Source organism: Cebidichthys violaceus, unplaced genomic scaffold, assembly GCF_023349555.1.
Source record: "Cebidichthys violaceus isolate CVI_PGR_0920_01 unplaced genomic scaffold, fCebVio1.0.p SCAF_52, whole genome shotgun sequence".
Taxonomy (NCBI): domain Eukaryota; kingdom Metazoa; phylum Chordata; class Actinopteri; order Perciformes; family Stichaeidae; genus Cebidichthys; species Cebidichthys violaceus.
In genome coordinates, this window is record NW_027176728.1 from 90,091 (window position 1) to 114,944 (window position 24,854).

General features: G+C 40.3%; 2 protein-coding genes across 2 annotated transcripts; one reads left to right on the top strand and one right to left on the bottom strand.

Moving 5' to 3' along the window:
* Positions 1-3,134: 3,134 nt before the first annotated feature.
* Positions 3,135-12,069, top strand: aoc2 (amine oxidase copper containing 2). Its single transcript, XM_068731546.1, has 5 exons — positions 3,135-4,898; positions 8,781-8,899; positions 9,764-9,930; positions 10,135-10,267; positions 10,390-12,069. The coding sequence occupies exons 1-5, from the start codon at positions 3,170-3,172 to the stop codon at positions 10,678-10,680; spliced, it is 2,439 nt and encodes an 812-aa protein (XP_068587647.1). The 5' UTR covers positions 3,135-3,169; the 3' UTR covers positions 10,681-12,069.
* A 7,259-nt stretch (positions 12,070-19,328) lies between these two features.
* LOC137888195 (primary amine oxidase, liver isozyme-like) lies at positions 19,329-23,512 on the bottom strand. Its single transcript, XM_068731536.1, has 5 exons — positions 21,940-23,512; positions 21,681-21,799; positions 20,281-20,447; positions 19,987-20,119; positions 19,329-19,890 (listed from the first exon to the last, which is right to left on the bottom strand). Exons 1-5 carry the CDS (start codon positions 23,510-23,512, stop codon positions 19,627-19,629), a joined length of 2,256 nt encoding a protein of 751 aa, XP_068587637.1. The 3' UTR covers positions 19,329-19,626.
* Between the last annotated feature and the right edge of the window lie 1,342 nt (positions 23,513-24,854).

Consider the following 24,854-nt stretch of genomic DNA (forward strand, 5'->3'; position numbering starts at 1 on the left):
AATTACTGCAAATTGCACATTAAAAAACTACCATTGCAGTACAACGCTGTCTTTGTCCAATCTGGCCTCCCTTTGTGCCGACTTCTGTCCTCTTACATCAATATATTGGAGGTGGAGTCTGAAAGTTCCTGTGCTTATCAAACACATCAGAATGGTGGAAAGAATGCTGGCAGTGAGTCTAATCTGGAAAAACACATTTCCCACCGGGCCAGAAGGAAGCACAGCAGGTCAAGAGCAGGCCAATTAGGGCTGGCCTCCTTTTCTGTGTGACCCGGCGGGACCTGGAAAAAAACAACAACATTTGTCTTCTCTATTGTTGGCCTTGAAGGTCTGCCCGTTCAGCTTCACTGATAGGAGAGGGGTAATTTCAGGAATAGATGTACTAAAACATTCTGCTAAAAATATAAAACTCACTGATTCGCGCTTTTCTTGCTGTGTGGATGTTAATGGATTGAAGTTCCAGTGTTGTACCAACTGTTTATGGCCCTGTCCTCAAATAGACAGATATTTTTATTATTATTTTTATTAAAACAGATATTTTCCTAAACATTTTAAAATAAAATTCTGTCCACACCACTTTTGTTTTATAAAATATTTCCATCCACACTGGAATGCCAAAACAACTGAGTAGGTGGTGATAAAAACTACATGACTCAAACACCAGATAAGACGATTCTGAGCATGCTCAGTGACCTTATTTTCCTGGTGTTAACAGATAGTAAACAACAGTAGAGCAATAGCAATTATTGTTATTATTATTATTATTATTATTATTTCTACATATCTGATATTTGGTGCCATAATGAAAACTATATTTGACTCATGTGTGGATTGACAATGAGGTGGAGTTGCTGCTTAGCATCACTTTACAATACAAGGGGATGACCGCACAAGAATACGTTGATTGGAAGTCTTGTAATAAGAAATATTCAAAAATCTCGTTGGCCTTTAAGGATCAGTATCTTGCCAAGGAAGACTCTGAGAAGGTGGGGAACATTTTCAAAAATATCCGTTTTAGTGATCTAAAACTCTGTTTGATGAAAGGCCAAAATATCTGTTTAAAAAAAATAGTATAGACAGGGCCTAAGTGTATCTCCCTGTTCCTCAACCTGTCAATAGTAATGGGGCCAGTATGTAATAAGGGGCTCAGAGTATCATTGTGGTCGTGGCATCAAAATTCTAAGAATTATATAATGTTATGCTTTTCTGTGTGAGACATAAACGTGTCATAGTTGAATTTTCTAAATCCAAGTGTTTCCAGCTGTGAAAATGTTTTGCATGAAGCTGTTTGTGTCTCCAGAAGGAGCTGCGTGAAGTCTGATAAATGTCCTCAAGGGTCCTTGTCCTTGTCCTTGGTTGGGGGCTCCAAGCTAAACCAGCTGCTACTCGCATAACACACTAGACTGGACGGGCGGCGGCCTGGTTGCAGTGTGGGTAATGTGGGCGCCAGGTTTTGACAAGGAAGAAAAATGTGTCTCATATCTCTGGTTCTGCTATATCAATTTTCATCTTTTTTTTAAACTGTCCAACATAAGTCTAACAACATTGTTGGAGCGCAAAACTAAATCTATAAGTACTTTTGAGACTTGGTGTCATCGCACAAAGGGTTTCAGAGAGCTCAGTTATGAGCATTCATACTTGCATACTCTGATAGTTATGAGTCAGCACCAACACATATTTGATATTGTGGAAAATAATAATAAGTTGATAAAAGTTGATAAAAGAATATTAAGTTCATAAAAGAATAATAAGTTGATAAAAGTTAATAAAAGAATATTAAGTTGATAAAAAAAGATCTGCCCATAATACACACACTTTTGCACAATATGATGAATTCCATGACATGATGATGTATTTGACATGAATACAATCAAATGTTAGTGTGATTCTTTGTTCTTTATGCTTTATCATCGAAATGCTAATTCCTCAAGACCTTCTAAAAAACGTTTTCCCACCTGACCTGACATAGGTTTCTGCATGATGACATTAGTACATATACAGGTATGCGTATACCTTCGTTCAGGTCCAATTCTGTGGCTGGCTCAGGTGAGTTAAATTCACTTAACGCTGTATACGTTTATGTCTGACCGGAGAGGCGTCCAGGACTACATACAGGGTCACAGGAAATACCGGGCTAAACAAAACATGTGGGCTGGACTAAGTTAAGGTGAAACCAAAGCTTCTCAGGAAGGAAAAGGGACACTGAAACTATCAGCACCCAAGATGTGTATTCTCTGTCAGGGCGTGAATTGTGTCTGAGAGACCTAACTCACAAGTCTAAGTGGAGTTACATAGGCTTAATACAAGTCTGTGTCACACAGCGAAAGGTGATTTCATTAAAGGGACAGTTCACTGTTTCCCTCTTAACTGTTGTGCTATTTATCAGAACTTAACAGTTGGATGAAAGCACTCGCAACAAGGCCTGTGGGTCACACACACACACACACACACACACACACACACACACACACACACACACACACACACTGCTACTACACTATCCCGATGCTCGAGTCCAGAAACTTGGTTAGGATCACTTAACTGGCTCCGGATAGAGCCATCAGTTTTTTCACTTTTCACCGCTGTTCTCCTACACGCTTGGCACACAGGAGTAGTTTCAACGTTGCACTTTGCAACCTCACTGCTAGATCGCACAAAGTCCGACATACTGTTCCTTTAAGCACAGTTTTGAGGTACTTTAACTTAACTCGACTATTTCCATTTTATGTTATTTAATACTTCTACTGAAGGCAAATGTTGCACTTTTTACTCCACAAACTACATGTGTTTGACAACTTTATTTGCTTTGCAGTTTTTGATAATGAATGCAACATATAAATCAACTAAACAAGCTCCACTTTTACTGGCTCCATCATTAATGTGATGAACACATTAATGCGTCAATAATTATAATCCAGTAATATAAAATATATTATTCTGAAATGAGACATTCTGTATGAGGATTTGTACTTTTTTTTGGTACTTAACATTGTAAAGGTAAAATGTTCCTGAGACTTTGAATGCAGGACTTTTACTTGTAACAGAGTACTGTGGTATTGCTAATTTTTCTGAAGTAAAAGATCTGGAATACTTCTTCCACCACTGACAACCAATATATAAACAGCGCGTGTAAAATAGTAACGTTGACCTGTAGCTGAACACAGGCTGCATGACATTCCACAAATGTTTATTCAAAGAGGGAGGGAGGGATGGATGGGGTTGTGGTTTTGAAGAGAGGGGTGGGAAACAGAAGAGTTGCAGAGCGCGCCTCTCTTTTCCGAAACCCCAGTGCTCATCCTTCGCCTCCCTTTCTCCAAGCCCGTGCGTAATGGTAGAGCGGAGGATGAACTCTTTGGTGAAATGGGCGCTCGTCGTCTTCGTACTCGTCTCCATCATCCTCAACATCGTCCTGATTGGCATCCACTCCCGCAGGGCGCCCAAATGCTCCGCTCAGCGCGTCCACCCGCTGAAGCGCAAACACGACGAGCGCAGCCTCGCGTTCGCCGACCTCACCCGGGAGGAGTATCTGCAGGTCCAGGAGTACTTGCTAAGACAAACAGACTTGGACATATCTACCAACCACATCACCAAGCCGTCCGAAAACTTTTTGTTTTTAATAGAGCTATCCCTGCCCAAGAAAGCGGACGCGCTGGCTTACTTGGACGGGAAAGGCGCAAACCCGATCAGAGAGGCGACGGCGGTGGTCTTCCACGGCAAACGTGGCTACATTAAGGAGTACGTAGTGGGGCCTCTTCCCAACCCGACATACCACAGAGATGTCACCATGGAGCGTTACAAGACGGAGCTCCCTATCACTGCGCGCACAGTCACCATCGGGGAATATAGCTTGATGTTCAAATTCCTGGAGCAGATCTTCTCCAAGCTGGGGAAGCTGATGAAAGAGAGCTTCGACGTGGGTCCGGACAAGAATGTGAACCCCTTCGAGCAGATGCCCCGTGGGGTTCGATCCGGGGACAGAAAGACCTGGATATCTTTCTTCAGGGACATGGCCGGTATGTACATCCACCCTGTGGGCTTTGAGGTGCTGCTTAACCACGAGAGCGTAAACGCGTCCGACTGGACAGTGGAGCGGCTGCTTTACAACGGCCAATACTTCCTCACCGTGGAGGAACTTCAACAGAAATACGATGCGGGGTCTATTAAGAAAATAGTTTACAAGGAGTCTCCTGACTATGGGTCCCTGAAACCCAGGAACAAGCCTCTGCAGATCGGCCCGCAGCCCTTTTACGCAGAGGGGAAGCGCTACAGCATCAGTCATAACCACGTCCTGTACCTGGACTGGAGCTTCGCCTTCGGACTCAGCTCTCTCACGGGCATGAGGGTGTTCGATGTGCGTTTCAAAGGCGAGAGAATCATCTATGAGCTGAGCGTGCAGGAGGCCATGTCCGTGTACGGTTCGGTGACTCCCGGGATGATCCTGACCAAGTTTCTGGACTCGAGTATCGGTATAGGGCGCTTCGCGCACGAACTGGTCCGCGGCGTGGATTGCCCCCACGAGGCCACCTACGTGGACACATACCGCTACATCGACGTCCCGGCCCCGGGCATTTTTAGGAACTCAATCTGCGTGTTTGAGCACAACATGGGTCAGCCCCTGCGGAGGCACTTCTCGGACTTTTTCCACAACAGCTACGGGGGGATGGTGAACAGCGCCCTGGTTTTCAGGACCATAACGTCCATTGGGAACTATGACTACATGTGGGATTTCATCTTCTACCAGAGTGGGTCAGTGGAGGTCAAGGTACACGCCACCGGCTACATCTCCTCTTCCTACCTGGTGGACGGCAGCCTGAGACACGGCCACCAGGTGGCGGAGAACGTGCTGGGGAACATCCACACCCACTTTATCAACTTCAAGGTGGACCTAGATGTGCTGGGTGAGTGGCGGTGGCACATTTCAATCTGTTCAACTCAAAACAACAAGAAGACACGATGTCCATGAATAAAATGCATTATAAACATGCTTATAATGCGTCTGCTTATAGCACTGTATACTTATAAGCAATCCTAAAAATGTATGATGCCTTATAACAATAATTGTAACACATTATAAAGCCTTCTAAATGACATATAAGGTAAAGTAGCATACTACTTTATCTGGTCACCCACTGACATGTTTGTGCAAGGATCATAATGTATACATTCTTATGCTGTAATGCATTATAATCTTTTTTTCATAATGCATTATAATAGGGTTATACAATATGATCCTATTATTTAGGAGTGCATATAACGGCAATTATACAGTGCTATGAGCCGATTATTATGTATTGTAAGTATAAGAAATTATAAAAAATATCAAGTATTACAATATTAGGTTTTGTGATACTGTTTCAATTCTCAAAAAAACTGCATAATAGTAATAATAAGATAATAAGAGTTTTGGCCACGTGCAAAGATCACTCTCTCAGTGTATGCGCCCTCTCAAAGTAGTGCTATGATGTCAGAGGCAAATGCAAAATACAGATCCCATTGTTTTTGATTGCATAAATATTTTAGGCTTTTATGTGTTCTTTATATTATGACAGTTTACCTAAAATTACATTTTAAAAAATCGCATTATATCGCTTTGCTTACTGCTATATACAGCTCATTGCAATATATTGAATCATAGCATCTGTATCCTGGTACCAATCGTATCAGATTCTGGCTAATACACATTCTTAATTTGTTTAACGCATTTAAACATTTATATTACAACAGAGAGAATAATCTGATTTCATCTTTTAATCTGTTTAGTTATGAATTCAAAACAAAAAGTGTTTGCTCTGGGCGTAAATGAATAGAAAACAGCTTCTCTTTGAGTGTGTCCCTACATTGATCGAAAACAGCCTCATGACTGCAGAGTTTTCTGCAACGCTTTCAAGTGTTTGCTCTGCTCTGTCATGAGCGCTTGCTTGGTTCATCAGGTTATCATCTAACTTATTAGCTTCATTCACCATCGCTTCCACCAGCCTAGCAGCTGCCATTCCACCTCAAGATAAACAATTCTACGTCTGGATGAATAGAACCAGTTTACGTTGACTCGTCTTGCGGTATTGGAGAAAGGGCAAGCTCAAATCGTGGCAGCGGCAGCTAGTAGAGGCAGTTCCTGTGGCAGCTGCCACGACTTGCCGCGGCAGCTGCCACTGTTTGCCACTGTTCGTGGCAGCTGCCACAATTTGCTGTGGCAGCTGCCACTGCTTGGGAGAGGTGCCGCAGCAGTTTAGCCTTTATTTTTCGTTATTTGACAATATGTGACAATACATTAAGGTCCTTGAAGGTATGACTGTTGGTAGTTTTAATTGGTTTAGTGAAAAAATGCCGAATTGTAATAGTATCGCTACTCGTTTTTATTAAACTAAGCTAATATAGGCTAACATCAGTTGGTACTTGTTGCCCATGGCAACGATAAACACTTTCAGTCAGCGGACTGAAGAAATGCAAATTGTAAATATGGAAAAGATGCATTGTATTGTTTACAATGATGACAACTCATATAACATATTGACTTGGATATACATACATATCCGTTCCACGCAAAGAAGCAGCGGCTCTACTCCGAGTCCCTCACGGATGACCGAACTTCTCACCCTATCTCTAAGGGAGATGCCAGCCACCCTCCTGAGGAAACCCATTTCGGCCGCTTGTACCGAATATATATATATATATATATATATATATATATATATATATATATATATATATATATATATATATATACACGTATATATGTGTATATATATATATATATATATATATATATATATATATATATATATATATATATATATATATATATATATATATATATATATATGCCACTATATATATGCCACTCTACTTGGGAGAGGTGCCGCGGCAGTTTAGCCTTTATTTTTCATTATTTCGAAAAACAAACAGAGGAAAACATCTCTATACCTGTGGTGATAATTAAAAAATATGTATGTGCCCTGCATTTGTTTACGCCTGACAGAAGTGCTCACTTAAAGGTGTACTCCCTCTTGTGGCCAAATGGGTCAATAACGCTTATCTTCAATATGTACTATTCCTGGGTGCAGAAAACTGGAGCAGTCACTATTTTGTAAACTACAACACCACATGAACAATACATATTTTGGAAAACAGTATACAGTTTAGGTCATGCTATGGAGCTTTAATGCGAGGAAATAAAATTAAATCAAATAACATATGTTGGGGTGGCTTCTTGCCATTAACTTTGAAGTCCTTGTCCTAACGTATACATTTATTTGTTTTATTTGTTTATTCATTTTGCAGGGACAATGCACATCAATCAACAGTAAAACTGTAAGTGAGCCAGAGTTAGCCAGAGAGGCTAGTTTTCACCTGCTGTCCCCGGCCAGATGTTTGAAGGCTGCCTAAAAATTACAAAAAAGCAACAGTGAACAAGACAAATGCACATATAGGCAAAACAAACAGACAGGACAGACAGTACATCAATGCTTGCACACCTGATTGGCAACAAGCCATTCCTTAAGGCTACATAGCCTTGTGTGTGTGTGTGGTGGCAGAGTATTCCACGAGTGAGCTGCCTTCACAGAGAATGTAGATTTGCTAAAAGAGCTTGACCTATGTGAAATGACACAATCACCTCTTGAAGCAGATCTAGTGAGTCTGCTGCTTTGAGTGCTTTGTTTAATAAAATCACTAAGCGGAGGCGGGGCCATACCATGTAAAATTTTAAAAACCAGACACACATCAGTGAATTTAATGAGGTTCTCCCAACTCAAGATATGTGTTTGATGAGGATATTGCAGTGATGGTGACTTCTGGGTTTTTAGAGCTTGTTTATGGAGAATATGAATAGATGTTAATGTTGTGCTGCTGGCTTGTGCCCAGCTGGTTGAGCAGTAGGTCAGATAGGGGACAATCATCGCATTAAAATACAGTTTCGCAGCCTGCATGGTTAGACTGTTTCTTATATATCTGAAATTCATGAGATTACATTTTAAGACCTTTGGCACATGTTTTACCTGCTTTTTAAAAGAGAGATTAGAATCAATAAAAATTCCTAAATATTTAAAATCTGACACTACCTGTAGTTTAATAAAAACGAGTCGCCATACTATTACAAATCGGCATTTTTTTATTTAACCAATTACAACTACCAACAGTCATACCTTCAAGGACCTTAATGTATTGTCACATATTGCCAAATAACGAAAAATAAAGGCTAAAGTGCCGCGGCACCTCTCCCAAACAGTGGCAGCTGCCGTGGCACGTTGTGGCAGCTGCCACGAACAGTGGCAAACAGTGGCAGCTGCCGCAGTGGCAAACAGTGGCAGCTGAGCTTGCCACAGGAAGTGCCTCTACTAGGTGCCGCTGCCACGATTTGAGCCAGCTCCTACTGGGGGATTGACTGACTGACAGGTTGATTTTCATTTAGTCAGGGTAACAGCATGACAGCATTGGAAGATATACGCTTAAATTTTAATATCAACTGTGACTTAAATGATGCACCTAAAAATGTTAAATATTTATATTGCACTTTGGTTTTGAAATTTGTATTCATATTTGAATATTGTTGAATGAAATGTCAAATTGCTTTACCATTATATTGTCAGAGATTGCCCATGCTAGTAGTGAGAATGCAATTGCATTATTTAATTCTGACCCAGTTAATGCATATGTAAGTAGGCAATGTGAGATTACATTTTATTTTAATTTAGGCCGCCAAATGCTGGCTCTACATGAACATCAATACGTTTCAAAATACAACAGACATCATTACAAACATGTTTGCTTCATCTGCTCTGCAGGTGTGAAGAATTATTTCCAGACGAAAGACATGGAATATGTCAACGTGTCGCTGCCGTGGATGTCCGATCGCTACGCTATGGTCCCTCAGCTGGTGGAGAAGCAACTCACTACAGAACAGGTCCGCCTTCTTTCACTTCCTTCACAGTAGTCACTTGCATTTATTTTTCATTTAGAGGAGAGTGTGCAACAAAGGGCATGAACTACATTCACAGACAGCGTGACGCGTTCTCTGCACTCGAATGTCTCACAGTTGTTTTTGTTACAATTCATCACTGCAATTAACATGAATTAGGTCTACAATGACGGGGTTTATTCCCAAATACCTTGTATTACGCCACATTATTGCTAACGGACCATCATCTCTGAATACTTGTGTTGTTATCCAGGGATTAAAAAAGAACATGCGATAATTCTCAATTATTATTCCCTTAAACACTCTCATTAATCTTGTTTCCAATAGCAGCAGCAGCAGCAGCAGCAGCAGCAGCAGGAAGCTGTTCTCAGGAGTTGGTTGAGACCAAAAACAGATCAAAAAGAGAGAGAATATCAGATTTATCAGGTGGATGGATGTTAGCAAATGTTTGCTAACACACACAATATAACAACTTTATAAGTGCTGTGTTTGCAAGTCGTTCGGCTGTCAGTTCCTAGGTTTGATACCTAAATTAGCTACTCAGCTGCACCACGTTAAACAGCCCTAACCAGCTGATACACACACTACACACACCGCCCAACACCCCCAGGATGAAAGCGGCTTTTAGCTTCAACCATGAACCTTTTTGCAGTGTCATCACCCTTCATACAGCCACTGTGTTTATGATTAAAGTGTTTATATAGCCCACCGCCGGAGGGAGGTGAGGAACGGGAGAACCAGAACCAGGGGGCCAAAGGGCAGACTGGCAACCCAAGATGTAGTCAGATTTCTTAGTCCACCAGTGTTGCAGCCAATCTTGACCGAGGGTCTACTTTGACACCCCCACAGGAGGCCGCTCTGCGTTATGACACCAAGACTCCTCGCTACCTCCACATCGCCAGCAACAAGACCAACCGCTGGGGTCACCAGCGCTCCTACAGGCTACAGGTGTTCAGCTTCACCGGGGACCACCTCCCAGAGAGCCAGCCCGAGGAGAGGGCCATGTCCTGGGCCAGGTGAGACTGGACAAACTCATATTGTTAAAAGTTTATGATGTGTGTACTTCTTTTGTCTTGATGATTAAAAGTTGTGGTAGTCAAGATATCAAGATGGAGAAATTGAAATCTCCTGTGAGATACGATGTAGCATCAGATCTTCAGGCATGGTTCTGCTGGCCACCCAAAGCCATCTCGCTCTGCATCTCTTCTGTTTGTCTCCAGGTATAAGGTTGCCATTACCAAGCACAAAGACTCAGAGCAGACCAGCAGCAGCCTGTACAGTCAAAACAACATCTGGTCTCCAACTGTGGACTTCAGCAAGTACATTGAAGACAATGAAAGCATCGAAGACGAGGTGTGTTGAGATAGAACTTATGTATGTGAGGTTGATGAGATAATACGAACATATAGTTGAATTTAAACTGAGATAACTTAGCTAAAGGAATTTGCGTAATGTGTATGATAATGTGCCTGCAGGACCTGGTTGCCTGGGTGACCACCGGCTTCCTCCACATCCCTCACTCAGAGGACATCCCCAACACGGTAACCGTGGGCAACGGGGGTGGGGTCCTGTTGCGACCCCACAACTACTTTGACGAGGACCCGTCCATCCACTCTGCTGATGGGGTGTACATTGCCCCGGGCAGCGAGGACAGCTGTGACAACAACAGGATGGCCTGCCTTGCTCAAGAGACCTGCAGCCCCATCCTTGAACCCTTCACCTACCACGGCTTTGAAGGAGTCATGAAGTTTGAGGATTCGGTCTGATTTGTTGTGCACTGCTAGGTGTTGGCCCTATTCAACTCAGAGATACGCTTGGGTTTATTTACCGATCTATCAAGAAACATGTGTTGATGTTAACGTGTTTAACATTTTGGGGCGGCACATTATTTGTGCTGCGTGTGCGATGGGCAAGAAATTGCAGGAAGGAATTTTTCGATGTTTTGGAAAATGTGTTTACTCGCTTTGTTCCTGAAAGTGCGTTGAGAAGATCAATACCACTCTCATATTTGTGTGTTAAGTACAGAGCTGGAGTCGGGACTTGGTTAGCCTAGCTTAGCATAAAGCCTGGAAGCAAGAGGAAGCAGTAAGCCTGGCTCTGTCTAAAATGAACTACCAACACCGTTAAAACGTATCATCGAACACGCTGTATCTCGATAGTTAGTACACAAACAGAATGTAAAAACATCATGGTTCATGGGGGACTTACATGCCGGAACAGTTTCTTAATAAAAAAACAGCCAGGCACAGCTTTCCAGAGTTTGTTTTCACTCTGAGCTTGCCAAGTTTCCACACTGACCATATCTGGCAGCCCACACTAGATGATTAAGATAAGATCATTATTTTTTTGTTCCACAGCAGGGAACATAGCAAAAAATGTAACTTGCTTTTCATGAAAACAGAACAGTGTGTAACTCCCATAAAACCACAAGTTGTAACTTCTGTTTATTTATCTGTTAAACAAACAAGCTACACTATATTAATCAGACAGCTGCTGGTAGGTGTATTCTTAACTTTGGATAGAGCGAGGCAGGCAAGCTCTTTCTTTCTCCTTCCAGCCTTTACTGTATGCTAAGCTAGGCTAACCACTTCCTGGTTCCAGCTCCGTACTAAACAAAAAGAGATTGGTATCAATCTTTTCTACTCATTGTTGTAAAGAAAGAAAATTAATTGTTTGACCTGCGGTCTGCCCGTCAACAGTTTAGCTGTTATTAGGTCAATATCACTTTTCAACTAGGATCACTGAAAAATCACCCTCCTTCGGTAAGGCTGCCATTATTTCATATTTTTCTCATTGTCAGCAAATTCCATTAGAAGTCTGACTCTCACTACGTTCTCCATATCCTCAACTTCAAGCCCATCGGTTCCTACTCTAAACATAAAACTTTTGTTACATTTTTAAAAAGGCTCAGGAATTTCCCAAAACAGCTGTTCGCTGTAGTGTCTAGCAAACGTTACTCAAACGGGAGTAAAAGGTGCCTTTGTCGGGGGCTATTTTTGGTGGCGCATTAATTCACATTTGCGCTCTAATGAGTATTTGAGGTAGGTGTATGTGTGATTGAGTCAATATAAACTACAGTGTGCGTGTTCATGCTAATGAAGATAATGCTAAGTGTATTTAATAAATGGAGCTCTGTGGGACAGAGGAAAAAGATATATCAGACTTTGTTTGCGGACACTGTTGGCATTGATCTGGATCTGAGATTTGTTGACAATAAGAAGAATATAAATGATCCCCTGACCTATCCTTCAAACTAAACTAAATGTACCCCATCTATGCTGTAAAGGTGTAAGTTCAATATAAGTAGTAAATATAATTGAAGATATAATTCTGTAAACATAATAACGATCAGATTAATGATTGATGCACCATTTTGTATGGGTAACTTTGATGATCCTCTGACTTTCCATCTTGCGCCATCATCAGATCAAAATGTTATTTTGTCAAATAATTGCGGCTGGCAATATCAGTCTGTTTGACGTTGCCACAAAGTTTTGGTTCAGAGATTCATGTCGCCAGGGGAAGAAGCATTGTGCTGTGTTTTGATCCCCTGACTTTTCCTCTTTGGTTTATGACTAAAGACCTGCGTAACTAATGGCATATCTATTAACCTCAGCTGTACCTTGTGTTAAGTGCTTATTAGCAAATGTTTGCAGACTAACTTGCTCAAGATGGTGAACATAGTAAACATTATACCTGCTTATTATTAGCACGTTAGCATTGTCAATGTGTGCAAGTTTGCATACTGAACCACTGAGCTTCACGGAGCCACTAGCATGGCTGTAGACTCTTAGTGTTGCTGCCTTTTTTTGGTGGTACCACCAAAGTTAGCGATCCATACTGAGATAGAATAGAAGAGGTACATCTGGCATCAGAAATACGTGTTTTGCAGACACTAATCCACTTTTTTATCAGTGGTAATTGTTACATGGGATTAATTGCAATTTTCTTCTCAAAACCATATGGTGACATCAGGAGAAATGTGTTCTATGGTTTAAGATTTTGCAAGCAAAGATGCTATAGACTCTAATAAGTTCAGTAATGCTTGCAATCATTTTTGCTTTTATGCCAGCAATCACATTTTGACTCATTTTTAACGTGGAGTCAAAATGTACCCAGGCACTGGGAGCAAAGCAATTCTTAATTTTTCTATCTGTGTCTCTTACTACAAACCACTGTGATATATATATATGTGTATATATATATATATATATATATATATATATATATACGTATATATATATATACGTATATATATATATATATATATATATATATATATATATATATATATATATATATATATACATACATACAGTATAGTATACATATACTGTGTCATATACTGTGAGATAAACATTGTAAACTGACACTGTACAGCAGTGGTGGCTGGTGACTCCAAAAATTGGGGAAGACAGGAGGGAAGCCAACTATGTCGTGTTATTTTACATTAGTAAAACCTCTACTTTCTTATGGTCAACAAAAAAAATAAGCAGTAAAACAATGACTTTCGAGATTTCTTAAAACAACAATCAAAAACACTTTCTCAGCTGCCCTTTAAGTGTTGCTGTTGAGGCATTTTAATCAAAGTTTTGATAATGGATTTTAAAAAAAAAAGAATTATAATGATTCTGAGATTTGGAAATGGTTTATTTCCACCAATTCCTCTAATTGATGAAAACTGCAACTCGACTGGTTAGCTGATCTCCATCTTGCCTCTCAGAAATAGAGGAGAAACCTTTATCCTCTATGGGCCAGACTCCTCTGCTGTACAGTCATCTGTGTGTGAAAGATGTGCACTGACATATATGACCATCTAGTCAGTTTAGCTGTTATTAGGTCAATATCACTTTTCAACTAGGATCACTGAAAAATCACCCTCCTTCGGTAAGGCTGCCATTATTTCATATTTTTCTCATTGTCAGCAAATTCCATTAGAAGTCTGACTCTCACTACGTTCTCCATATCCTCAACTTCAAGCCCATCGGTTCCTACTCTAAACATAAAACTTTTGTTACATTTTTAAAAAGGCTCAGGAATTTCCCAAAACAGCTGTTCGCTGTAGTGTCTAGCAAACGTTACTCAAACGGGAGTAAAAGGTGCCTTTGTCGGGGGCTATTTTTGGTGGCGCATTAATTCACATTTGCGCTCTAATGAGTATTTGAGGTAGGTGTATGTGTGATTGAGTCAATATAAACTACAGTGTGCGTGTTCATGCTAATGAAGATAATGCTAAGTGTATTTAATAAATGGAGCTCTGTGGGACAGAGGAAAAAGATATATCAGACTTTGTTTGCGGACACTGTTGGCATTGATCTGGATCTGAGATTTGTTGACAATAAGAAGAATATAAATGATCCCCTGACCTATCCTTCAAACTAAACTAAATGTACCCCATCTATGCTGTAAAGGTGTAAGTTCAATATAAGTAGTAAATATAATTGAAGATATAATTCTGTAAACATAATAACGATCAGATTAATGATTGATGCACCATTTTGTATGGGTAACTTTGATGATCCTCTGACTTTCCATCTTGCGCCATCATCAGATCAAAATGTTATTTTGTCAAATAATTGCGGCTGGCAATATCAGTCTGTTTGACGTTGCCACAAAGTTTTGGTTCAGAGATTCATGTCGCCAGGGGAAGAAACATTGTGCTGTGTTTTGATCCCCTGACTTTTCCTCTTTGGTTTATGACTAAAGACCTGCGTAACTAATGGCATATCTATTAACCTCAGCTGTACCTTGTGTTAAGTGCTTATTAGCAAATGTTTGCAGACTAACTTGCTCAAGATGGTGAACATAGTAAACATTATACCTGCTTATTATTAGCACGTTAGCATTGTCAATGTGTGCAAGTTTGCATACTGAACCACTGAGCTTCACGGAGCCACTAGCATGGCTGTAGACTCTTAGTGTTGCTGCCTTTTTTTGGTGGTACCACCAAAGTTAGCGATCCATACTGAGATAGAATAGAAGAGGTACATCTGGCATCAGAAATACGTGTTTTGCAGACACTAATCCACTTTTTTATCAGTGGTAATTGTTACATGGGATTAATTGCAATTTTCTTCTCAAAACCATATGGTGACATCAGGAGAAATGTGTTCTATGGTTTAAGATTTTGCAAGCAAAGATGCTATAGACTCTAATAAGTTCAGTAATGCTTGCAATCATTTTTGCTTTTATGCCAGCAATCACATTTTGACTCATTTTTAACGTGGAGTCAAAATGTACCCAGGCACTGGGAGCAAAGCAATTCTTAATTTTTCTATCTGTGTCTCTTACTACAAACCACTGTGATATATATATATATGTGTATATATATATATATATATATATATATATATATATATATATATATATATATATATATATATATACATATATATATACGTATATATATATATATATATATATATATATATATATATATATACATACATACAGTATAGTATACATATACTGTGTCATATACTGTGAGATAAACATTGTAAACTGACACTGTACAGCAGTGGTGGCTGGTGACTCCAAAAATTGGGGAAGACAGGAGGGAAGCCAACTATGTCGTGTTATTTTACATTAGTAAAACCTCTACTTTCTTATGGTCAACAAAAAAAATAAGCAGTAAAACAATGACTTTCGAGATTTCTTAAAACAACAATCAAAAACACTTTCTCAGCTGCCCTTTAAGTGTTGCTGTTGAGGCATTTTAATCAAAGTTTTGATAATGGATTTTAAAAAAAAAAGAATTATAATGATTCTGAGATTTGGAAATGGTTTATTTCCACCAATTCCTCTAATTGATGAAAACTGCAACTCGACTGGTTAGCTGATCTCCATCTTGCCTCTCAGAAATAGAGGAGAAACCTTTATCCTCTATGGGCCAGACTCCTCTGCTGTACAGTCATCTGTGTGTGAAAGATGTGCACTGACATATATGACCATCTAGTCCAAAGCAGGGTCACTCTCTGATGTGGCCTGAGGCTGTGACTACTGAACATCTGACTGATATCGTATTCATTTTGTATATATTTTTTTTTACAGTGCAACATTCTGAGGAATGTTGTTCTTTTTGTTCCTTCTTAAAATAAACAAAGAGATTATTTGTCAAAGAAGGGGCTTGGAGGTTTTCTTCATTTGGTCTTTGCAAACACACACACACACACACACACACACACACACACACACACACACACACACACACACACACACACACACACACACACATGTTTTTTTCATTCTCACAAGATTTTGTGGAATTAAATCATTTGTAATAATTTTTACTTTTAAATGCTAGTGTTGTTCAGTGTTTCTTTGAGCACAGTGAAGGCTACGTAAAGCATTGTACTCTGACAAAATAGAAGTTCAAGACACACACACACACACACACACACACACACACACACACACACACACACAATGTAACACACACCCTCTCACCCACCCCGCTCCCTCTCTGCATACTTGAATGGGATCCAGGAGGGGATGTGAGGGCTTGTAAGGTTCAGTGATTGTGTCTGCGTGTCCTTCGGTGATGTAGTAAGTGTTTTTTTTCCCGTCAGCTGTTGAGTGAAATGTTTCTGCCCAAGCTTTAATTTTCCACTGAGACCTACACTTGCTGGAGACAGGCAGTGACAGGATGGGAGCAACAAAGGAGAACAGAGCTCCAGTGGAGAATCCAACTATAACCTGCACTCAAAGACCAAGTGAGGCCATGCCGGGACTATACTCACAGAGCAGAAACCTGCTTTGACCCCATGACCTTACAATGCCATACCCCATAGACCAGTGGTGGAAGAAGTACTTAGATCCTTTACTCTAAGTTAACAAAGAGCTTTCATTTTGTGTTGATTTTAGGCAGTCCCTGTGGACAAAAAATGGTAGTGTTTCGTTGCATCAGATTCCCTTTAGAAAACCTCTCATTTTAGTGCAGCAGGGTCTGACAGTCTGCCCCACTCAGTCCTGGTTCTGGTTCTCCCATTCCACCCTCTCCTCCTGGGGACCCAGGAATATGGACGCCCTTGCTGTCCAATATTGATGGGGCTACTGATTCGGAAAGTATTGCAGATCTGCGGAGTAAACATTATACTCCACAGATAGTATTCTACGCCATTGAGAAATTGGCAGTGAACAAAGCGTGTGGCCTTGACCAAAGAACAGCAGAACATCTGAAGCATGCTAGCCATAGAATCCAAGTGTTGCTTGCTGTGTGTTTTTCTGGATTGTTATTGCATGGTGAACTTCCTGACTCTATGCTGACTGTTTTATTAGTGCCATTAATCAAAGATAAAACCGGTAAAATATCCAGCATAGAAAATGATAGACCAATTGCTCTGCGTACTTTCTAATGTATTAGAACACGTTCTCTTGGATAGGCTTCAAGAATATATAATAACCACTGACAATCAATTTGGTTTTATTTTGAAAGAAGGCACAGGCCTTCATTCACACTCACACTCCAGCATTTGGAATAAGGTGGTCTGCCACCATGCCTTCATGACCCCATATGTCTTCTCAATGATATAATGAGCCTTGCCATGCTTACAGAGAATTTGAAAACAGCTCCTTGGTGGCAAGGCACCGGGGGTGGATGAGATCCACCCTGAGATGCTGAAGGCGCTGGACACTGTTGGGCTGTCTTGGCTGACACGCCTATTCAATGTCGCATGGGGGTCGGGATCAGTGCCCATGGACTGGCAAACCGGGGAGGTGGTTCCCATTTTCAAAAAGGGGGACCATGGACTTGGAGAAGGCTTTTGACCGGGTCCCTCTGGGGTTCTTGTATGGGTGCCGAACCCATTACAACGGGCCAGCCGGTCTCTGCACGACTGCAGTAGGAGCTGTGTCCGTATTCTCTGCAATAAGTCAGACACGTTCCCGGTGGATGTTGGCCTCCACCAGGGCTGCCCTTTGTCACCGGTCCTGTTCGTGACTTTCATGGACAGAATATCTAGGCGCAGCCGGGGGGCGTCAGGTTTGGGAGCCTAAGTACTCTTATTTTCATCAGACTAAGATATAATTCCGCTTGATATAATATAATATAATATATTATAATATGATATAATATATTATAATATGATATAATATAATATGATATAATATAATATAATATAATATAATATGATATAATATAATATGATATGATATATTTAATATGATATAATATAATATAATATGATATAATATGATATATGATATAATATGATATGATATAATATGATATGATATAATATAATATGATATAATATAATATAATATGATATAATATAATATATTATGATATAATATGATATATGATATAATATGATATGATATAATATAATATGATATAATATAATATGATATGATATAATATAATATGATATAATATAATATAATATGATATAATATGATATATGATATAATATAATTTAATATAATTTAATTTAATATAATATGATATGATTTAAATAATACGATAAAATATAATATAATATAATATAATATGATATGATATAATATGATATGATATGATATAATATAATATAATATGATATAATATGATATGATATGATATGATATGATATAATATAATATAATATAATATAATTTAATTTAATATAATATAATATAATATATTTCATTTAGATATTTTGAGGTTGGAGGTCAAGGGACTTTTGCAAATATGGCTTTGCCAGTTTTTTCCTCGCTAACATTTAGCCTAACATCCGAGCATTATTTAGCCCCCTTCCTAACAAGATAGCATGACATGGTTGTTACCAACGGATGCCTTTGGTTTCCTAATTTCAAATGATACCAGTGTCTTCTCTAAATCTGAGCCTGCCACAGCCCCTGAAAGACAATACTGTCGGCTGAGAATGCAGGCGTCAGAGTAGAAGAGGTTAAGCAGAGAAGAAGATCTCAGTCCGGAAGCAGACTCTGGTGCTCGTGGTCTTAAAGCAAGGACCACGTGATGAAAACAATACTAGCCCAGCTGAGCACAACACCGTACCTATTTGCACTGGCAGACACAGGCTGTTTGAGGGGAGAAGCAATGAAAAAAAAAGGGTATCAGGTGAAGGTAGTGGGGCATAAGGATGTGTCAAACAAACACAGGAATTTCCACTTCAGAGAGAGGAAGTGAAGACACAGTGTCTGGCAAGTTTAAGACAGACCATAAAAAAACCATCACTGATTCCCAGTAAACACACATGGCATGTGTTTACATAAGAACGATAGCCAGGGCACGAGAACATCTACTCCTTGTCAATGATTTATCCCAGGGCGTGAACTCGTGTGTGCATAAAATGGTTTGGTATCTTGTACGATGTTGAACTTTTCACCACAGACACTGACTGAGGTGGCTGTGGTGCATCTTTCCCTTGCAAGCAAAATAAAATAGAAGGGGACAACTTTGAATCATTTGAAGACTTTATTATTTTCTTTGAATCTGGGAACAAAACTCTTCTCCGATTTATAATTAGAAGTTTTTCCAAAACATGGACAAATTGTCAGACTCACATCGTCATCTAGAGCCACACAAATATATTCATAATCATCATCATCATCATCATCATCATCATCATCATCATCATCACCATCACCATATTCATCTGTAATGAAATATAATAATACATGTTTTCGGCAAAATTAAATTATTGTTCTATCAACAAAATTAATTTATAAACAGACAAACAAAAATGTGTTGAATCCGTCTGTCTCATGACTCAATCGAAGCCGTGGTAGGTGAAGGGTTCAAGGACGGGGCTGCAGGTCTCTTGAGCAAGGCAGGCCATCCTGTTGTTGTCACAGCTGTCCTCGCTGCCCGGGGCAATGTACACCCCATCAGCAGAGTGGATGGACGGGTCCTCGTCAAAGTAGTTGTGGGGTCGCAACAGGACCCCGCCCCCGTTGCCCACGGTCACCGTGTTTGGGATGTCCTCGGAGTGAGGGATGTGGAGGAAGCCGGCGGTCACCCAGGCAACCAAGTCCTGGGGGCAATGAAGAGATAAGGAGGAGTGAGGGGAGTACATGATACGTAAAACTTCATGAAATTGATATATTTTTACCCAGCCCCAGACACATACCTGGTTATCAATGCTTTCATTATCTTCAATGTACTTGCTAAAGTCAACAGCTGGAGTCCACATGCCATGCTGATTGTACAGACTGCCGCAGCTCTGCTCCAAGTCTTTGTGTTTAGTGATGGCGACTTTATACCTGGGGAAGTAAAGTTAAGTGATATTCCAGGGAGAGGGAAGAAACGAGAGGATGATGAGGAGACACAGAAGACAAACGGTGGAGTGCATGAAGGGAGGATGAATCAACTCCAGTCTGAGATATATTTTGAAGCTGCTGTGGCCTCAGGTCTGGCTTCTCACCTGGCCCAGGACATGGCCCTCTCCTGGGGCTCGCTCTCTGGGAGGTGGTCCCCGGCGAAGCTGAACACCTGCAGCCTGTAGGAGCGCTGTTGACCCCAGCGGTTGGTCTTGTTGCTGGCAATGTGGAGGTAGCGAGGAGTCTTGGTGTCATACCGCAGAGCGGCCTCCTGTGTGAAGCCAAACGTGAGACACACATTCACAACAACGCCAAGATTACAGCTTACTTATCTGAGAGGGGGGGGGAAAGAAGGCGAGATGGGGATGGAGGTGAGAAAGTGAGAGCAGGTACTGCCCACTGCAGCTGGGACAGAATTAGCATTACGTAACAAAAGTCACCTGATCTAATTAAAATTATTTAATTACCACAGACATACTTATGATCTTTGGTTTATACAATTGAACGCTACATTTAACAGCACAAGCACCGAGCATAATAATAGTGTAATAACATAGTATTATTGTATACAAATATTAAATACGTTTTGCTTACGTTTTTGTAATGTTTGAGACACATTTCTATCTTTCAATTAAAAAATGATGCAAACTCAAAGATGAAATAAAGGTGTATATAATCTTAGTAAATTACTTATAATACACATTGGCAAGAGAGACAAATGAGGGGTCAAAGGGCAGTGAATACAGAGGATGAGAGTTTATCATTGTTTAGTGTGATCATTTTAGCATCTTCTTTATTATCAGATTGTAGTGTGGATCATTCATTGCAACATTTAACCCGCTTCTCATGTACTACTTGACAGGTCTTTCATGCTACTGCCCACTGACATGGTTTTAAAACCTTTGTCAACCGTTTATTTCTCTCCAAAACTTTTATTATATTATTCATATTTTTCACATTTTCCCTTTGTTTAGTACGCACCACAGTCCTTGTCCCTTCTAAAACTATACTGTTGTAGAGTGCTGTCATCTGTTGTCATAGCTGGCTTCCTATAGATATATCAGCTACTGATTGCTGAATCTGTATCTTCAATAAAGGCTTGTATATTGTTTTACCATATACCAGTATTTGTGGATATGTGGCAACTTTTTAATCCTGACCTTTATTTATGTTCAGTATATGTTGATATATTTCTCAATGTTCAACAACACAACATAAACAATGCAAGTCACTGTTGTTTCTAAAAACCACCAGCTTAGCAGATAAATCTCAGCCTCTGGCCACCTTCACTTAAGAAGTATTAAAACATTTTGATGAGCAAGTGTAACAATTCAGTTCTTTAAATTCAGATTTTTATACTTTTATACTGATGAAGACATTTTTCAGATAAAAACAAATACAATATGTTTAAAGTCACATTTGCATTGAGACTGTACCTGAGTGTGCAGCTATGCAGCTATAACTGTCACTGTTACAATGTTGAATACCAAAGTACAACTCTCACCTGCTCAGTTTGAAGCTGTTTCTCCACCACCTTAGGGATCATGATATGGCGTTCAGGCATCCAGGGCAGCGAAACATTCACAAACTCCATGTCTTTTGTCTGGAATACATTCTTCACTCCTGGAGATTGGACATCATTCACTACACATTATTTTTACTTTAATTTCTGCTATTTTGCTAAGTTATAGTATGTATTTATTTACATAAAAAAATGATATTCGGACAGGCTCAAGGTCCTGGAGATTCCTGCTTACACCCACCTAAAACGTCAACATCCACTTTGAAGTTGATAAAATGAGTATGGATATTTCCAGTGACATTTTCTGCCACTTGATGACCGAATGGAAAATTGTCCTTCAATGCAAAGGAAGAGGCGATGTAGCCGGTGGCGTGCACCTTGGCCTCCACTGAGCCACTCTGGTAGAAGATGAAATCCCATATGTAGTCATAGTTCCCTATAGCTGTGATTGTCCTGAACACTAAGGCGGTGTTTGCTAGTCCTCCGTAACTGTTGAAGACGATCTCTGAGAAGTGCCTCCGTAGAGGTTGGCCCATGTCGTGCTCAAAGACGCATATTGAGTTTCTGAGTTGGCGTGGAACGCCAGTGTCCAGGAAATGGAAAGTGTCTATGTAAGTGGCTGAATAAGGGCAGTCAACCCCCCTGACCAACTCATAAGCACATTTACCAATGCCCAAGCTGCCGTCAAGGTATTTGGTGAGCATGAGAGTTGGGGTGACGGACCCGTAGACTGACATGGCGTCTTGAACACTTAACTCATAGATGATCCTCTCGCCTCTGAAACGAACATCAAAAGCTCTCATGCCTCTGAGCGGGCTCAAACCAAAGGCAAAGCTCCAGTCAAGGTATACAATGTGGTTGTTCTTCACACTGAATCGCTTGCCTTGTACATGAAACTGCTGGGGTCCAATCCCTGTGGGTTTGTGTTTGGGTTTGAGTGAGGCGTAATTTGGCACAGGTTTGTAGATGATTCTCTTCACTGTTCCTGCCTCGTATTTCTGCTTCAGTTCCATTATACTGTCAAAGTACTGACCATTATAAAGCACTTTCATCACACGCCAGGACAAATGATTGGTGCTTTGGTGGTTGAATAACATCTCAAAGCCCACAGGGTGAATGTAGTAGCCCTCCTCGTTTTGATACAGTGAAATCCAAGTCTCTCTGTCCCCTGACTTGACTCCTCTGGGCATGCCATCGTAGTAAGCAGTGTAATCAGAAGCCTCTAAACCGAAACTGTCCTTCAGTAGCGTATTGACTGGTTTAAGTACATCTTTCAGAAACATTTCTATAAGAACCGCTTCCCCAGAATGTACTGGACGTGCAGTCAACGGGATCTCCCTTTTATATCTCTCAATGGTGACATCGCGGATGTAGGACGGGTTGGGGAGAGGGCCCACTACGTATTCCTTTATGTTGTTATTCATGCCGTGAAAAACCACCGCGGTTGCCTCTCTTGCTGGTTTAAGCCCATTGGTATCCAGGTAGCTCAAAACATCCAGTTTATTTGGCAGGGAGAGATCGATCATATAGAGGTAGTCAACTGAAGGAGGTGTAGATGGATCAGTTGAGATGTTCATCCCCGGGATCTTGGACATGTAGTCACGCACCTGTAGGAACTCTTCCACAGAGAGGTCAGCGAAGACGTTGCTGCGCTCGTTGTGCACCGTGGGTTGGACTGGGTTTACCGGTTGAGCAGGGCACTTTGGAGTGCGTTTGGTGTTGAGCCATAGCAGGACACAGTTACCTATCAGCGAGGCAACAACTCCAAGAACCAGAATGCATTTGAAGTTATTGGAAATAGTTTGAGAGACCATTTCTCTGCAGCTGTACAACAGTTATAGTTGGGGAGAGGAAATGGTGGCTATTTAAGGAGATAATGTAAAGGGGTGTGGCCACTGTTTTCAAAGACTGCTTATACAACCTGAGAGGTGTTTCTTTTGATAAGAGCAGTAGTAACACAAGTACCCATGCATACAATTGCTGTGAAGATTATTGGGTATCATTAAAGAGACAACAATTCATACAATAGGTAGCAAGATCTTTGGGATTCAGGCAAGCAATTATGTGAAACAAGTTGTTCCCATTTTCTGAATGTTTAAGCAAAAAGCTACAAGTGGTCATTTTAGCGATATTAGAAAAGCATTGACATTAAACATATTTTAGCTATAGGGATGGTAATGGTGCTGGTCAGTTGGTCAGTTAACCATTTTGTTATGTACTGAAATATGTCAACAAATATTGAATGAACGCTACGGAATTTTGTCCAGATATTCTTGGTGCCCAGTGAGGGAATCCTAAAAACTGATTACCCAACTTTTCATAACACATGTTATTATTAAGATATTGTTGGTTTTGAGTGATTACAGAATGTCTAAAAAACTTACAAAAGGATTCTCATAACCTTTGTTACAGATATTTAAGGTCTACAGATGATGAACAACATTGGTGACCCCCTGACTATTCATCTTGTGACATGATCAGGTAATGATTGTGTAGTTATCCAATTTAATATCTCATCACCTATGGGCAGACACAAAATTGATGGCAGACACAATATTGATCCCCTCACTTTTCCTCCATTGCCATCATGAGGTCAAAAGAACCAAGTTATTTAAGTGCATGCGAACACTGACCTGCTAGCTGACTGTACACTTTTATTGCAGAGAAAATAAAGAGCATCTCAGTTGTTTGATGGAACATGTGGGGACAGACCAGGACACAAAGGCTGTAACTGCTGTGACACGATGATGTGGATAAGATAAGCTGATTGTAAAAATCAACAATGGCATTGATATGGTGTTTCTATTCAAGATCCCTACCCTAACAAACAGGGTAGGGATCAGTTAGGGTAGGACAGTAAAATGTTCAAAAGGGCAGAAGACTTTATTGATTCACAGCACAATACAACCACGATGTATTATGCGTGTAAGATACGAGTCAACAAGTTCAACTGAGATTTCCAGATGTCATCACAATAATTGCTTGATTGCTGTACAGTATAAGCACCAGCACTCCCATTACACAGAACAAGTATTTATCAGATAACAATACAAGGAAACATGTGACTGCTAGATTCCTTTAAAAATATAGTTGTATATTCCCTATTATTTTCATAAAAACTGTGGTTTGTGTTGGTATTTTATTGAGGCACTGTTT

Excerpts from the sequence above, each read along its gene's own strand:
- aoc2 (XM_068731546.1), top strand. The coding sequence starts at position 3,170 with ATGACATTCCACAAATGTTTATTCAAAGAGGGAGGGAGGGATGGATGG. Across the intron at positions 8,900-9,763 it reads AGCAACTCACTACAGAACAG|GAGGCCGCTCTGCGTTATGA; the intron begins GTCCGCCTTCTT and ends ACACCCCCACAG. Across the intron at positions 9,931-10,134 it reads AGGGCCATGTCCTGGGCCAG|GTATAAGGTTGCCATTACCA; the intron begins GTGAGACTGGAC and ends GTTTGTCTCCAG.
- LOC137888195 (XM_068731536.1), bottom strand. The coding sequence starts at position 23,512 with ATGGTCTCTCAAACTATTTCCAATAACTTCAAATGCATTCTGGTTCTT. Across the intron at positions 21,800-21,939 it reads AGTGGATGTTGACGTTTTAG|GAGTGAAGAATGTATTCCAG; the intron begins GTGGGTGTAAGC and ends TCCAATCTCCAG. Across the intron at positions 19,891-19,986 it reads ATGAAAGCATTGATAACCAG|GACTTGGTTGCCTGGGTGAC; the intron begins GTATGTGTCTGG and ends CATTGCCCCCAG.